The sequence below is a fragment of the Passer domesticus genome, chromosome 1 (genome assembly GCF_036417665.1).
Source record: "Passer domesticus isolate bPasDom1 chromosome 1, bPasDom1.hap1, whole genome shotgun sequence".
Lineage (NCBI taxonomy): Eukaryota > Metazoa > Chordata > Aves > Passeriformes > Passeridae > Passer > Passer domesticus.
This window is the reverse complement of record NC_087474.1, coordinates 108,809,600-108,824,222: the sequence shown is the minus strand read 5'-3', so window position 1 is coordinate 108,824,222 and position 14,623 is coordinate 108,809,600. Positions and strand designations below refer to the sequence as shown.

At 45.7% G+C, this 14,623-nt stretch overlaps 1 protein-coding gene across 3 annotated transcripts; it reads left to right on the top strand.

Annotated features, from left to right (window-relative positions):
- Positions 1–1,545: 1,545 nt before the first annotated feature.
- PRELID3A (PRELI domain containing 3A) lies at positions 1,546–12,641 on the top strand. Of its 3 annotated transcripts, none has more exons than XR_010368808.1 (7): positions 1,546–1,739; positions 4,161–4,329; positions 4,630–4,719; positions 5,462–5,532; positions 5,627–5,729; positions 7,321–7,433; positions 10,964–12,641. XR_010368808.1 is itself a non-coding variant. In XM_064433268.1 (7 exons), the coding sequence occupies exons 1-6, from the start codon at positions 1,708–1,710 to the stop codon at positions 7,372–7,374; spliced, it is 519 nt and encodes a 172-aa protein (XP_064289338.1). In that variant the 5' UTR covers positions 1,546–1,707; the 3' UTR covers positions 7,375–7,409; positions 10,964–12,641. The 3 variants fall into 3 exon arrangements, 2 of the variants coding, with proteins under 2 accessions (XP_064289338.1, XP_064289330.1); XM_064433268.1 differs by having other exon boundaries at positions 7,321–7,409; XM_064433260.1 differs by lacking the exon at positions 7,321–7,433 and having other exon boundaries at positions 1,554–1,739.
- Positions 12,642–14,623: the final 1,982 nt, after the last annotated feature.

Below are 14,623 nucleotides of genomic sequence, written 5' to 3'. Positions count from 1 at the left end.
GGAAACATCCCAGTCTGACCGTTCACAAGACTCTCTGCCAGTCACATTCCCAAGGCCAGAGACTTTCACTGCTGGGACCAGAGCCCCTTTCCAGCGGGCAGCTCCAGTGCACCCACAGGTGCCCCGCTTGACCCCCTCCCTCACACAGTCAGGCCAGGTTTCCTTACTGGATCCACCCCACGTTCCTCATGGCAGAGTCTCAAATGTCTCATTCCATAAAGCAATTTATTCATGGTGCAGTAACACGGAAACAGCCCCAGCTCGTGCCCCTGAGAAGGGACCCCAACTAAGGAACCCAAAGGATCCCCTAGCTTTTACACCCCCACAGTCCAAGCCACACGCAAATCTCGCTCTTACTCATGAGTCTTCGCTCCTGCTGTGTCTCCCAGTGTCCATTCACCCGGCTGACACCACCAAAGGGCTGGCAGTTCATGGCCTCTTGTCTCAGGCTCCCACTGAGAGCTCCATCTCCATGTGCAGCTTGCAGACCGAGCTGCTGCCCCACGTGTATTCCTTGGCAATGACTTCATCCCTGGGCACAGCCCTGCACATGATGGCCCTGGCTGTGTGTCACCCCCAGGGCTGTTATTTATTAGGGTACTTAATCAAAACTCCTGGTTTGATTAAACCAGAACGCTCCCAGAATCCCAAAATGGGAAAGGAAGGGACCACAGTGGGTCATCGGGTCCAACCTCCCTGCTCAGGCAGGGTTATCCCAGAGCACATGGCACAGAGTTGCATCCAGACAATGCTTGAATATCTCCAGCAAGGGAGACTCCACAGCCTCTCGGGGCAGTCTGTTCCAGTGCTTGGTCACCCACACAGTAAACAAGTTCTTCCTGATATTCCTGAGAATATCAGGAATCACAGAGCTTCCTGTGCATCAGTTTCTGCCTGTTGCCTCTTGTCCTAATGCTTGGCAGCACCGAGCAGAGCCTGGATCCACCCTCTGGGCACCCCCGCTCCAAATACATACACACATTGATGGCTCCTGTGGCAGCCATCACTTCTGGAGGCTGAGCAGGCCTGGGGCGCTCAGCCCTTCCTCCCTCATGAGAGATGCTCCAATTCCTTCACGATATTTGCAGCTCTCCACCAGACCTGCTCCTTTGGAGGGAGCTCCACCTCTCCTCCGTGCTGAGGGCTGGTTTCTGGGGATCAGGGGAACAGTCAATGTAATGCAGAACTGTTTTCTCAGGATGAGCCTTTCCAGCGCGAACCGTATCGGGAGGTTTAGGCTGGATACCAGGAAGAGGCTGGTTGAGCACTGGAACAGGCCCCCAGGAAAGTGGTCACAGCACCAGGCCTGACAGAGTTCGAGAAGCGTTTCGATAACGCTGTCGGGCACGCGGAGTGATTCCTGGGGCTGCCCTGTGCAGGGCTACGAATGGACTGGGACGATCCCCGGGAGCCGCTTCCAGCCCGGGACACGGAGCCCGGGCCCGGCCGGCGCCCGCCACTGCGCATGTGCGCTGCGCCGCCGCCTCCACGGGCGCGGGAGGGGCGGGGCGGGGCGGTGACGCAGGCGCGTGACGCGCGCGCCGGCGCGGGCACGCCCCCCCCGCGCGCCCCTCCCGGCGACCGCTCGCGCTCGCCGGGCCGGCGCGAGGCTGTCAGTCAGTCAGGCGGGCAGCGCCGCGCGCGCCCCGCTTCCCGCCGGGATCCCAGGGACACGGCCGGGATCCGAGGGACACGGCGCCCGCCGCCATGAAGATCTGGAGCTCGGAGCACGTGTTCGGGTGAGGGGACCGGGCGGGGAGGGCCGAGGGACCGCGGCGCTTCGCCGAGCCGGGCCGTGAGGGGAGAGTCGGGTCCCGCCGGCGTGACGGCGGAAATGGGAATGCTGCGGGAGGAGGAGGAGGGAGGCCGGGAACGGGCCTCGGTGGTGCCGGTCCTGCATGGCCTCGAGCTGCTTCCTGCGCGGCCGGACCCCGCGCCTGGCTTCTCCTATCGGGAACAGCATTCCAGCAGGATGGAGTGGTACAGCTGGCCCCGCAGCGTGGTGGCTTGGTAAAGGGCTGGGTGTTTAGGAAAAATAGCGTTCACACCATAAGTGAAAATAAATCCCAAGCTGCCGATGTAGCCTCTGATGTATTCCAAGGGGCGCGGGCAGAGTGACGGCGTCCCTCGGGCTCGGGCACCGCCGCTGTGAGCCCGGCAGCCAGCTCGGGGTCGGTGTTCCTCCCTCCCTCCCTTCCTTCCTTCCATCGCTGCTTCCCGCATGGAACGCGGCGCTGGCCGCCCGCTCCCACCGCCGCGTAACGAGGGAGCGGCAGGGAGAGGGACCGGGAGTGTGTAGGGAGCTGTCCTGGGAAGAGCAGGGAGAAGGACCGGGATTGTGTAGGGAGCTGTCCCGGGAAGCAGCAGGGAGAAGGACCGGGAGCGTGTAGCGAGCTGTCCCGGGATCTGAGGGACACTGGCGTGCAGGGCTCCGCAGCAGCTCTGGCAATGCCACCGCCGATGATTCCCCTGCTACAGGTGTTCCGAAAGTCTTGAGGCCCGAAGAGCACCGGGGGTGATGGTTCTTGAAATATTTACAAAATATCCCTGATGTGTCACTCTGAATGTCTTTAATTGCCTCAGCGCCACTGAATTCCTTGCACTGATGCAGGTACTCGGTGCTCTGCTTCAGCACTGCTCTGGTGTAAGTGAACTGTGGTTTCCAGCAGGAAATATCAGCAGAGGCTGCTCGAGCATGACACAACTCCCGAGTTTCAGTATCTGTCACCTAGGGAGTGCAAAAGCTATTTTTATTTGACATTTTCTCATCAAGTTCTGTATTAGAACATCCCCATCTTATGGCGTAATGTGTGTGGGTGTAGGTAGTTAATTTGAATGGTTAATAAAATGTTGTTGTGCCTTACCAGATATCTGACTCAGTCCCTTAGGGACATTTAACAGAATTTTGTCATTTTCAGTTTGTGTATCTTCTATTGATGGAAGTGTAAAGTCACCAAAGATGGAACAAGGAACAATCCTCCAGCTCTCCTTGTGCTGCAGGAATTGAGGGCTCTTATTTCTCCTGCTTGCACCAGTAAAGCTTTCTGACACTTTTCTTGTTAGAAAAATAACTTATTTTTCCAACTTTCTGTTTGTCCTTGTAGTGCTGTGCTGTCAGTGCCTTTCTGTACCAGTCTATTTTCAGACTAAAATAAAATCCATTTAGGGCCCCAAGTGCAACTCCTAAGTGCAAGTTGGCACCCCTAAGCCTTCTTAAGTTAGATACCAATTGTTGAATTTTTAAACATACCTTTAAAGGCTTTAAGGCTGCTCTGTCAGGACAGTCAGTATTCTGAATATAGAAATAATTAGGGACAGAATTTCTCTGTTGGATCAAGTCCATGGTTTCTGTAGCCTCCTCTGTTCCAGAAGGAAATATGTGAAGTACCCCAAGAGCTGCGTGGACAGCCTGGCCTTGAGTAGCAGGACTGCTCCAATCCCAGGAATTTGAGGTTATCAAAATTTGTTTTGTAAAAACAGTTCTGAGAGGAGTATCCATAACTGGAATTCATGCTAACAAACTGCTGGAAGCAGTAGTGTAGGTGCAGACATCAGGCTGTGAGCTGGTGGGGTTTCTAAAAATCTGTTTCTTTATTTTGAACTTCCCAATCATCCTTTTTTACTAGAATTTAATTTCACTTTGCATTTTTTTTTTCGCTATAAGAAGGAGCAGAAGCTAGTGATGTCCTCTTCAGTTTATTTGGTATGCTTAGAGTTACAGAAAAATGTGTGGTGGAGTGGACTCCTGGAGGTCATGTAGTCTAGCCCTCTTCTCCAAGCAGGGCAAGCTTAAGCATCAGGTGAGGTTGCTTTCCTGGTGGAGTTCTGGAATGAGCTGAGTGTGCCACCATCTCTGTGGGCACTGCTTGGAATGTCACTTGTAGCAGTGAGTGACTGTTGCCCCTTGCCTTCATTTTTCTTAGCCTTGCGTTAGTAATTCCTTGCTACAGTCTGGAGAGAAGAATTTATTGTTTCTTCTGTTTTTGTATCAATACTCTCTAATTGCCTTTCCAAGCATAACTGCATTCCAAAGGGACTTGTGGGAGCTCTGAAGCTGTACAGCCTGCACCATACTGCACAACCTATATCCTGATTTAGTATTGTGTGATTGCTTTTCAGTACTAAATACTTACAAATCCTCTCACCTCTTCCTTTCACAGGCATCCCTGGGATACTGTGATCAAAGCTGCTATGAGGAAGTACCCCAACCCCATGAATCCATGTGTGGTAGGAGTAGATGTCCTCAACAGGAGCCTGGACAAGCAGGGCAGGCTGCACAGTCACCGTCTTCTCAGCACGGAGTGGGGGTTGCCCAGTATTGTCAAAGCGGTACATTTCTGCAGCCTTCCTTCTTTATTAAGGCTGTGATCCCTTTTGTGCCGTCCTGTGAATTGGAGCTGACTTCACAGTAAAAGCTGAAATCTGTGAATGTCTGTAAACGCCTTCCGGGCTGGTCTGTGCCATGCTCTGTGGCTGATACAATCTAGACAATGAAGTCTGGCCTGATCACAATCCTCTGGTATCCGTGAATCTGTATTTATTTGGGGTCACTGAGAACTTGGCGTTTATGTGTTTTAAGGTTCTGTTTGTTTGTTGGATTTTGGTACTTAACTTTTTTTTCCCCTTTAGATATTAGGAACCAGTAGAACTCTGACTTATATAGAGGAGCATTCTGTGGTAGATCCAGTGGAAAAGAAGATGGAGCTTTGCTCAACTAATGTGAGTGGTGGCTTAAGCAGTTTCTGATAATTAGTTCTGGAAGTTGGATGTTTTGCTCTTAACATTTAGATTAGAAATGTATCTGTGTCTTTCGTTGGAGGCAGCAAGTTACAGGTCTTAATTAGTGTCTCAGATCACTCTTTTTCCCATCCCTTTTTCTTCTCCTAATTTAAATACTTCACCATCAAACATTTGTGATTCTGCTTTTAATGTAAGATTATTTCTCGGAATGCATGTAAAATCATTTGACTTTTAGATGAATGAGTTCTGTCATTTCCAACTAAAGTTTTAGTGTGAAATGCCTTTTTTCATAGAATGTAAATGAAGCATTGTGCTACATTTTGGTATCCTGGTAACTCGCAAGTCTCAGATTTGATGTGGGGCTGTCTGTAGGAGAGCCTTGTCTCTGTACAAGAGGCCTTGTCCTTCCTGAGTGTTAATTTTCTGTCTAGTCCAGGTGGGTCTGGAAGAGCTTCTCTTAATTGCTGGCCATAAATCTGAATGGATTCAGAGAGAGCTGTTGGTGCTCTTCCTGTGAATGGGAACTTTGATCTAATTGGATCAAGGGTAGGAGAAGATGCATCACCCTTTGTAGGTCTTTTTATTGACTGTGTTCTGGGGTTTATATTCTGTGTACAGTATTTTGACATTAAATTGAGTGCTCTGCTGTTGAGTAGTGCTGCTTATAAGAGAAAAATGAAAGGTGGGAAGTGAGGATTTCAGCTCTGTTTTTGTTTTTAAGATTACACTCACAAATTTGGTGTCTGTTGACGAGAGACTGGTTTACACACCTCATCCAGAAAACCCAGAAAAGTAAGTAGGGAAATTTGTGTGCGTCTTTGTGTCTAGGAGGCAGTTTGTTAGTCCAGTTCAGCTTAGGTGTTAACCTTTCTTTATTCCCTTACAGGACTGTGCTAACCCAAGAAGCAATTATTACTGTTAAAGGCATTAGCTTGAGCAGTTATCTGGAAAGCTTGATGGCAAGCACAATATCTTCTAATGCCAGAAAGGTACGTCTTTGTTCTGTTTTCTCCCTCTCTTCCCCACCCAATCACTCTTTCTTTTGAAATAGTAATTGTCAATGCTGTGTGTTGAATGTTATATGTAATTTCTCTAGATTTTGTGTGCAGTGTTTCAGTAGATTTTTTTATAGAACCTCAGCAACCCATTTCTAGGAGTTAGTGCTAGTAGAAAATGTAACTTCACTTTCAGCCCTTATAATGTGGATTTATCAGTTAATACCAGCATATTTTCTATGCTGCTTTTGTCAGTTGTTCCAGTTCATATCCATTTTTGAGCTGTCTCCTTGCCTTTGGCAAAAGTAATTCAGTGTAAGCAGGAGCATATTCTTTAAGGAGGTGAGACTGTGCTGGCTCACCCAGGTAACACTGCACTGACTGCTCTGTCCCGTGCTTGCTTTTTCTGTTTTGCCTGCAGCCGTGGAGCTGCTCTTCAGCACAGGCAGAGCTATGGGAGTGTTATTCTTGGGCACTTTGTCCTACAGTTCTTTGGGGAAGAAATGGAATTGCTAGAGAAGCACAGGCCTTGCTGCCTAAGAGCAGGATGAGTGCTGTTAGGAGTTTGAGACTGTGTTCTGCATTGCTGGAGGGGTTCAGCACAGTGGGAGTCTGGGCCAGGTAACTCCTGCTATGCCAGAAATCCTATTCTTTGGCCACCCCTTCATCCTTGGGAGGGATGCTCCGTGACCAAGCCAGTGTAAGCCAGCTTGCTAGGACCAACTAGATCAGAGAGGAGAAAGCCTCCTTTTCCACCCTTCTGTGTGCCTCTCCTAAGGTGAGAGGAAAACATGTTAAAATCATGGGATGGGGAAGGAGTGATGGGTCATTTCTAGACACTGAAGAGTACCTTTACCTAGCTGGGTGCTCTCTGTTTGAAATGGAAGGTATTTCAGTTAAATTACGGTTCTGTTCTGATCCAGTTTCCATTTAAAAGTCTGTGTGGAGTGTATATTCTTGAAAGAGAGGAACAAACCCTGGCTCACAACCAAATTTCAGGCTGACCCAGAGGTAGCAAAGCATTGTCTAGTTGGCTCGTGTGCCAGATCAAGTTAGGCACACTTAAAAATGGTGGCAAAATTCCCCTTGAGGCACTGGTTACATTTACATGTCTCTTTTGAAATTGGAGAAACTGTAACTATTTCTTGGTACCTGTTGAGGTGTTGCCTGTGAGAGAGCTCAATTTCTTTTAAGATTGTTCCATTCTGCCATTTCCAAGGAACGCACTGGCTTACAAGCTTCTTGCAAATCAGAAAGATCTTCTTGTCCTGTGTATTTCACTGAAAAGTCTCTACAGATTTTGAACTTGGCAGGAATTTGTAATTGCTGTTAGCAGCCCTTTCCTTGCTAACCAGTACCTACTGTGCTGCTACTAGCTCTTCTTGCATGCTCTGCTGTGCCTCTGTGCTCCAAACACTCCTCTTAAACTTCATGACAGTTACCAAAAAATGTTTTGGAGTTCTGAAGAAATAGGAATTATTGAGACTTTGCTCTGAGGTAGCAGTGGCAGGTGATGCATTATTATTTTTAATGACGATGAAAGAATCATTTGCTGTTTGTTGTAAATCTTTTTGTGTTACTCTAGGGGTGGGATGCTATTGAGTGGATAATTCAAAATTCTGAAAGCGCTCTAAGCTAGCAGTTCTCCACACCTGCAGTTTGTACTAACTAGTGGTAATGCCAGCCTTCTTCTTCTTGGTACAGCATTTCAGCTTTCTAGCAAATATCTGCATGGACTGTTGTGTGGATTTCATAAATTCCCCTGCATGTCTGTTTCACACACCTTGCATACAGGAATGGCAGACCTGATCCTTGCCCTGCAGCTGTGGAGGGTGAGCACAGCCCCGTCCAGGCTGGATCCATGAACCTGTGCTTGTGCCACAGGGCAGCCAACGTGCTGCAGCCATGTCTTGTGCCACAGTCTGCTTGTGGCTTGAAGACTGCAGACAGCTAGGGATGTGAGGAGTCCCTCCACTGAGTGTTTGATCTGGTCTTAGTTTCTGAGATTTCAGTATATAAAGCTGGTGCCTAAAGAAATTAAGAAATTGGCTAGTGAGTGGAATTGGCTTTATAAAAATGAAACAGAGCTGTGTTCTTAGGATATAAAATTGATTTCTTGTAACAGAAATTGTTGACTAACAGGGATAATGTTTTGCTTAGCAGAATTGTATTTGCTTTTCTTCTGCCTGAGGAATAGTGTTGCCCTTCTGAGGAAATCTGTGCAAAGCTTGAAGCTGTCAGGATGCCAGACTGTTCCTGTTTTTCATTGGTCTTGTAGTTATATTCATTTTGGTAGTGACATGTCCCTGCAGTTATATAATTATGAACAAATCTTGAGTTCAGGGTTGAGAGAACTGAGTGTATTTGCCTTTATGAGTCCTCTGTGCAGATTGTTTTTCTTCCACTAATCAGTGTAGCCTCTCCCTGTCATTCCTGTATTGGCTTCTGCTTCAACCAATAAGATTTCTTAAAAAGAAAGAAATCCATTTTGCTGCTTCTCCTAGTTAAGAAAGTTGGGCTTTTTACACTGCTTGTTTTGAGAACCATGTATGCCATGAGTGTTTGCTTTTACGTTCTCATTCCACTAAGCTTTTATGGCTGTTTTTCTGGAAAACATCAACTACAAAGGCTCAGCACTTATCAGTCATTAAGCTCTACCAACAAATCTTCATATGCAGCGCTTGTTCTGCCAGCCACGTCATGCTGCTGACACCTGCAATAATGAATAACACAACGTGCATGCCTGGGGATGAGTGTGCTTGCTTAATGACTGACTGCAGAACTTGTACAGTATGACACTTTATAGACAGTCCTCTGTCAGATTTTTGCTTATAACTGGGTAGTTTCGTGGCACTTGTAGGCTTTGCATCTGGTTGAGATTTCTAACTTAATTTCCTGTGCAGAATGTTCCTGAAGTCTTCCTTGCCAAAATAATGAGTTTATTCTTAGCTGCAAAATATGGCATATAGAGTATGCAAGTCTAAGGAGATATACACAGATATGTGCTCTCAAAAACTGGAGGAAATATCTTGGTGCTCCAGTTGAATGTCACAGATTTTTTAAATTGGTGTATCTCATCCACAGAGATATTGAGTAAGACACAATGATGTGGTTGTTTCAAGTCAGGGCCTGAAAAGAATCTCAGTGTTTTTCTACTGATTGTTTTCTATGGCCAGGGTGTTTGACCTTCTGACAAGTCTTCTTTCAGCAATATAACAATTGTAACATCCAAGCTGTTGCTGTCTCAGTTCTGTGTGCCTCTGCCACCTCAGAGAGGATATTTAAACTTGACTTTCAAAGGTCCAAATGCCTGCTTAGTGAAAGATGATTCCCCTCCCTGCCCCCCACTTCTTCCTTAGTGGGCACTCCGTTAATTCACGGCTGGTTACAACTTGTTGCTGTGCAGTAGCTTGCCCATGTCTGGGTGTTTTTATTTGCACTTTGCTGGCATTCCCAGGTCTTGCACAGCCTGTGGAGAAGTTGGAAATTGCTCCCTGCTGAAGAACAGTCACTTTGGTGCTCAAATGGGAGGAGCTCAGAAGTTAAATCTTCCCTTCTAAGGTTTGCTATCAGCAACCTGTACTTAAAGTGGACAATTTCAGTCGTGCTTCCTTGAATATTATTAGTATCTTTTAAAGGCATCTTTGGAACTAATTAACTTAGACATCCTTGTTCTTGAGGTAATTTGGAGTGGAGCTTAATCTCCCTTTCTGAGCCTTGACCAAGAGCTGAACACGCTGTTGTGATATCTGGATGACTTTTCTCAGTTAAACTGCCTGCCAGTGCTGAAGTAGCAATTAGTGCTTATTCTGTGAGTCCTGGAATATGGAAAACCCAAAGAGAAACCAAGTCAGCCCTTCACTGACCTTAGTGAGTCATCTCAAGAGAGTCCTGAGATAACTGTGCTCCTATTCGCAGTAAAACTTCATTTCTTTTAATAGGTTACACTTTGCACTCTGGATCTGGGCTTTTCTTATTATTCCAGACTGATGTTTCTAGCCTGGCAAAAAAAATCCTTGCAGTGTGTATGAGCTTTCTTCTGACATTCTTTTTTCCTTACGTTTTCAAAGCTGCTTATGCAGATTCTTGTTCATGCTTAGTAGTCTGTAAAGGACAGCAGCAGGTTCTGGACACTGTGATGTTTCTGTGCACTTTATCACCTTTAATTAATACAAAATTAGCATATCACAGTTTGGAACAAAACTGTGCAGAGAAGGTCATGCTTGTCCTTTCTGTCAATGTCTACACAAGGCTTAAACACTGACAATGGCTCTCCTGAGCATTTATGACTTTCTGGGCTCAAACCTATATCTGCAGAATTCTAAACTTGGCCAGAGCCACGTGGCTCTCACTTACTGCTCTCCACTGTTTGTATTTCTTATTCTTAGTAGAGCAATAGAGGTGAATGTCTCCTGACTTCTCTCTAAGTGAAAGAAGTCCAGGTGTTCTCCTGGTCTGATCCCATCTGCTTGCTTTGACAAAAGCTGCTACTCTGAGCTTGCAGAGTTACAAAATCTTGACTTCATTGTGCTGCTGGCTGCATCTTTGGTCATTGGGGTGCAGCTGCTGCAGAGTCTTCTTCAGGTAAAAGATTTTTGCCAGGCTTATTGCCCTGGGTTCTCCAGCTCTTACTGAAGCACTGGCTGTGGGTTCTGAGCCTGAGACATTCCCATACCTTGATGTAAAATGTGCAACTCTCAATTAGTCTGATTTAGCTGCTGAAAAGTTGCTGTGTACTAATGTAGAATTCAGTGTGAGTCCACTTCTGAACTCTTGATAGGTGTCAGATCACTTAGCTGCTACTTCAAAGAGCACTGGAAGACTTCAGTTTTCCTGGATCTTCTCAAAAATTCTATGTAACTTGGTTAATAAAGGTGAGAACAGTACCTGGATTTTGCCAGGTAATATTTTGTAATATTCTTTGGGTGGTGAGAGCAGCAAACAGCAATTCTCTTAGGTAAGGAAACTTGACTGCTGAATTAGGCCTTGTGCTACTGGGAGCTCACACCAGAATTGCATTTGCTTCTGGCTTAGGGGTGAAGCAAATGCCTTTGCAGTGAAGTTTCCCTAAGATGCTAAGAAATTATCAATATAATCTGGTGTCAAACTATGCAGAGCATGAGATTGATTTTAAAACAAGTTTCATGTCTGACAGAGGAAGAACTATAGAAACATGAGCAGTGGTGGTGTGTCTGTTGTGATCCTAAATTCTGGTATTTTTCTGGCAGGGGCGGGATGCCCTGGAGTGGGTGATCAGCAAACTGAACACAGAACTAGAAGAGCTGAAGTCCACGCGCGAGGGGATCAAACCAGCCATGGCAGCAGCGTCCACGGAAAAATAAAGCCAAATATTTGGGTTCACCAAATAAAACCAAGCAACTGACAGAAAAGTCTTATTCTGCAGACTGCTCTGTAGAGCTCCCTCCCAAGGCTGATCTGCAGAGGTTTTGTCCATTTATAAGAATACTGGATCAGCAGAGAAGTAACCTCATCTGTCATCTCCACAGCAGCTCTTGTTGCCTACTGAAGTTTAAACTGACCTCCTGCTGATGCTCTTTTCATTTGAACAATTTATGTTTAACACTGGAAACAAAACATTTAGCACATTCAAAGCAGCCTAAATGTACCTTTTCAAACAAAGGTAGAGGGCATGTTATATTTACCATCTCAAACTGAAAAGCTTGAAAAAAAAGCATCTGTGGGATTAAGGGTTTTCTGTGTGAACTTTTGTTCTGTAAAGGGCTGATAGGTCCTAGAGCACTGAATTTTGTCTGGTTTGTAATCTGATAATGTCTTATGGCCAGTTAAAGGGAACTACATGAGTCAGAACATGATACTGTAGAATATGATATTTATCTGGAGGATCATCTTGAAAGGCTACATCTTGTGTGGAACTAACTCTTCTTGGGTTGTTTAAATGTGCTGCCTGAACATGACACACAGATACTTTACCTCCTAGATGTTTGTATCCAAACAAAGATAAACTTTCTATTGATGTTAATAGCCTAAAATAGTTTTTCTGGTGGGAAGAAGGGTATAATTTATTTTCTTATTTATTAATTTGTTCCGGTTCCTCCCCTCCCTGTGGGGACAGGGGTAGTGATTACTGGAAGGTGCTGGAAAACACTTACTTATCTCTAAGAAGGGTATTTGTAGGCTGCTGGAATGAAGAGACCGTGCTGTTCCATTGGTCCTTGCTCTTCACATCACATCTTAACTGAGGGAGAAACTGATGCAATAAACAAAAGAGCTGAAATGAGCAGAAATTTTTAAATCCAAATGATAAGGTTTCATAAAGAGAAACTTCTAATTTCCTGAGTGGTGAAAACAAGAGTACAAGAACCACAAATGGACTCTCATTTCTAAATGCTGTCTGTTAACTCCTGACTACCAGTGTAACTGAACCTTTTCAACTCTTTTCCACGTGGGTACAAAATGGTTTTAAAATCCTTTGAAATGCTTCTCATTATCTGAACAAATACTCCAATGACTGCAGAAACTTTCCTATTAAATACGCATAAATATATATTGGTGATGACTCTAGCCTTGTCTGATGTTTACAGAATTGTCATGTTTGGTCCAGATGTAGTATATATTTCTCTGACAGAACCCTCTGTTAGGACATTTTAACTTATTTCTCGGTGTGCACACAAAGTGAAACAAATGTTGCAAGGATGTTTACTTGTTCAAGTGGCAAGCATGTGCTCAGGAAGCTGTTAAAGAGCATGAGTAACTTCTGAAAAATTGAAGAGTAAAATGTTGGTCACTGTTTTGATCTGATAATTTTAAAGTGTTTGTAGCTTAAGGGAGTTTTCAGCATTCCTATTCTGGTTGGTTTGAAAATAAACTTGAATTTGGGTGTAACTAAATTACATGATCCTAATGAATAAACCTACTTTAAAAATATGTCTATCGGTTGAAAGCAATTAAATGAGTAGCAGATATTTAAATTGCTCTTTTTATGTGGACTAAATCCCTTCCTATTTTGGAACAGAAACTTAGAGCTTAAAGCAGCCCATGTCTGGAAAAGAAGATGGATGGCTTTGATGCAGGTCAGTTGTCCCCTTTTCAGGAGCAATGTCACTTCCTGGGTGAGGAACACAGGAGATGTTCTAGCTCCTGGTGCTGTTCTGCTAGGCAGGGGAGTGCAGCTATGGCACAGCTCTGCACAAAAAGAGGGAAAAGTTTGTGGCGTGTGTACATTTGGAAACCTGTGGGGCAGTATTTCCATATGTCAGTTTCCTGGATTACTTTCTTGACACTGTTTCCTTCTTGCAGGAACTAATCCCTATCTGCTTCTGTTGCAGCATTTCCTTTCTGTTTTGTTCCTCACTGGTTTTGGCCTTTTCCAGTCTGCTGCTGCATCTGCCAGGCATCAGCACCTTTCCTACTTGTGCTCAGTCCTTTCCTGCTTTTCTCTAGGCTAAAGGAGAGCAGGGACGCTTTGGGTAGGAAAAAGACAAATTTCTTCTGGAGGCCTGTTCTGTCACTTGGCTCCCTCTCATCTTAGGGGCAGGTGCCAGTTGTGCATCCATGGGATTATTGATCTTCCTGTGGCTGCTCATTTTGCCAGTGTGTGCAAAGGACCCTGCAGTGGGTCAGACTGGAACCAGGCAGGCTCCAGTGTTCAGCAGATGAAGTTGTTCTTGATTTCCTGTAAGCTTTCCTGGGCAGTTTTTACCCTGCTCTCTGTCATTGTTGGAGTATGGGGCTTCAATCCTTCTGCCTTGGCCATGTGACTGGTCAGATGGATGGGATCTGGTGGGGTCTCTAGCTGTCTGTGCTGTGCATAGCACTGATTTTGAAGCATCTCAATTCCCATTCCAGTTCTTAGACAGTTCTAGACTGAGGTGGCCCTTGAGGCACAAAAACCTCCTGCCTCTGGAATTGTTTATTTTTGTTGCTCCCTAGAGAAATTCCCCCATCTTCTCTTTCTTTACTGGAAATGGCTAAAAAATATTTCTGGAGTTGGTTTTATGTCACATGCATTGGCTGAGGTGTCTCAAAGACAGAAAGCTGCACATGAGGGAAAGTGTTAGGCTCCTTGTGGGAGCAGCAGAGCGCAGTTTTTTGGATTGCAGCAGAAGGAGGAAAAGGGATATGTAGGAGGAAAAAAATGTGTAAAGCAGAAATGGTGTAAAGTCAGTGCTGATTTACTTGGAGGGATCTTGAAGTGCTGGGGGCCAAGCAGAAGAAAGCTCAGAGCTTGTAACCGTGTTGATTAATAGGCAGCAAGTGCCATCTCGAGTAAGAATTCTGCACTTTGAGACTTGAAAGTGGAGCTGAAGTTGGGTTTTTGAGTTGTGAGAGGGAGGTTGTGTACAGCAGTTGTTGAAGCTGCAGCTTGGTGTTTCAAGCTGCTGGGTTGCAATCCAAGGGCGTGATGTGTAGGGAGGTGGTTGGATTTTAAGCATTTGGTGCCACCACACCAGGTCTCCACGCTGCATAGAAGTGTGGCTGCTCTCTCTGTCCCTACAGCTGCGTCACACACGCCTGCTGTGGAGGGAAGGAGCTGGGAAGAGCTGGTTCCCGACTGCAGGGGAAGCAGTGAGGGAAGACAGCAGCAGTGGTTCCCAGAGCATGGAAAACTGGGCACGATGGTTCTTGGCCCTGAAGGATTTTAGGAGGTTGAAGATCCCACACTCGAAATAGACTGGCTTCTGGTTGATGTCTGGTTTTTGTGCTGGTGCAGGCTCATGTTAGCAACAAAGGTATTTACTTAAGACAGTGTAGTCAAATGGCCTGGTGTGTAATTAATTTGGTTTGTTTTGACTATCCTTTCTTTTTCTTAATTTGGCCTTGTGCCATTGTGAGTCCTCCATGCTCCCCCATGCTTCTTATTTCTTTTCCTCCATCAGGTCAGCAGGCATGCTGGAGGAAGAGTTATA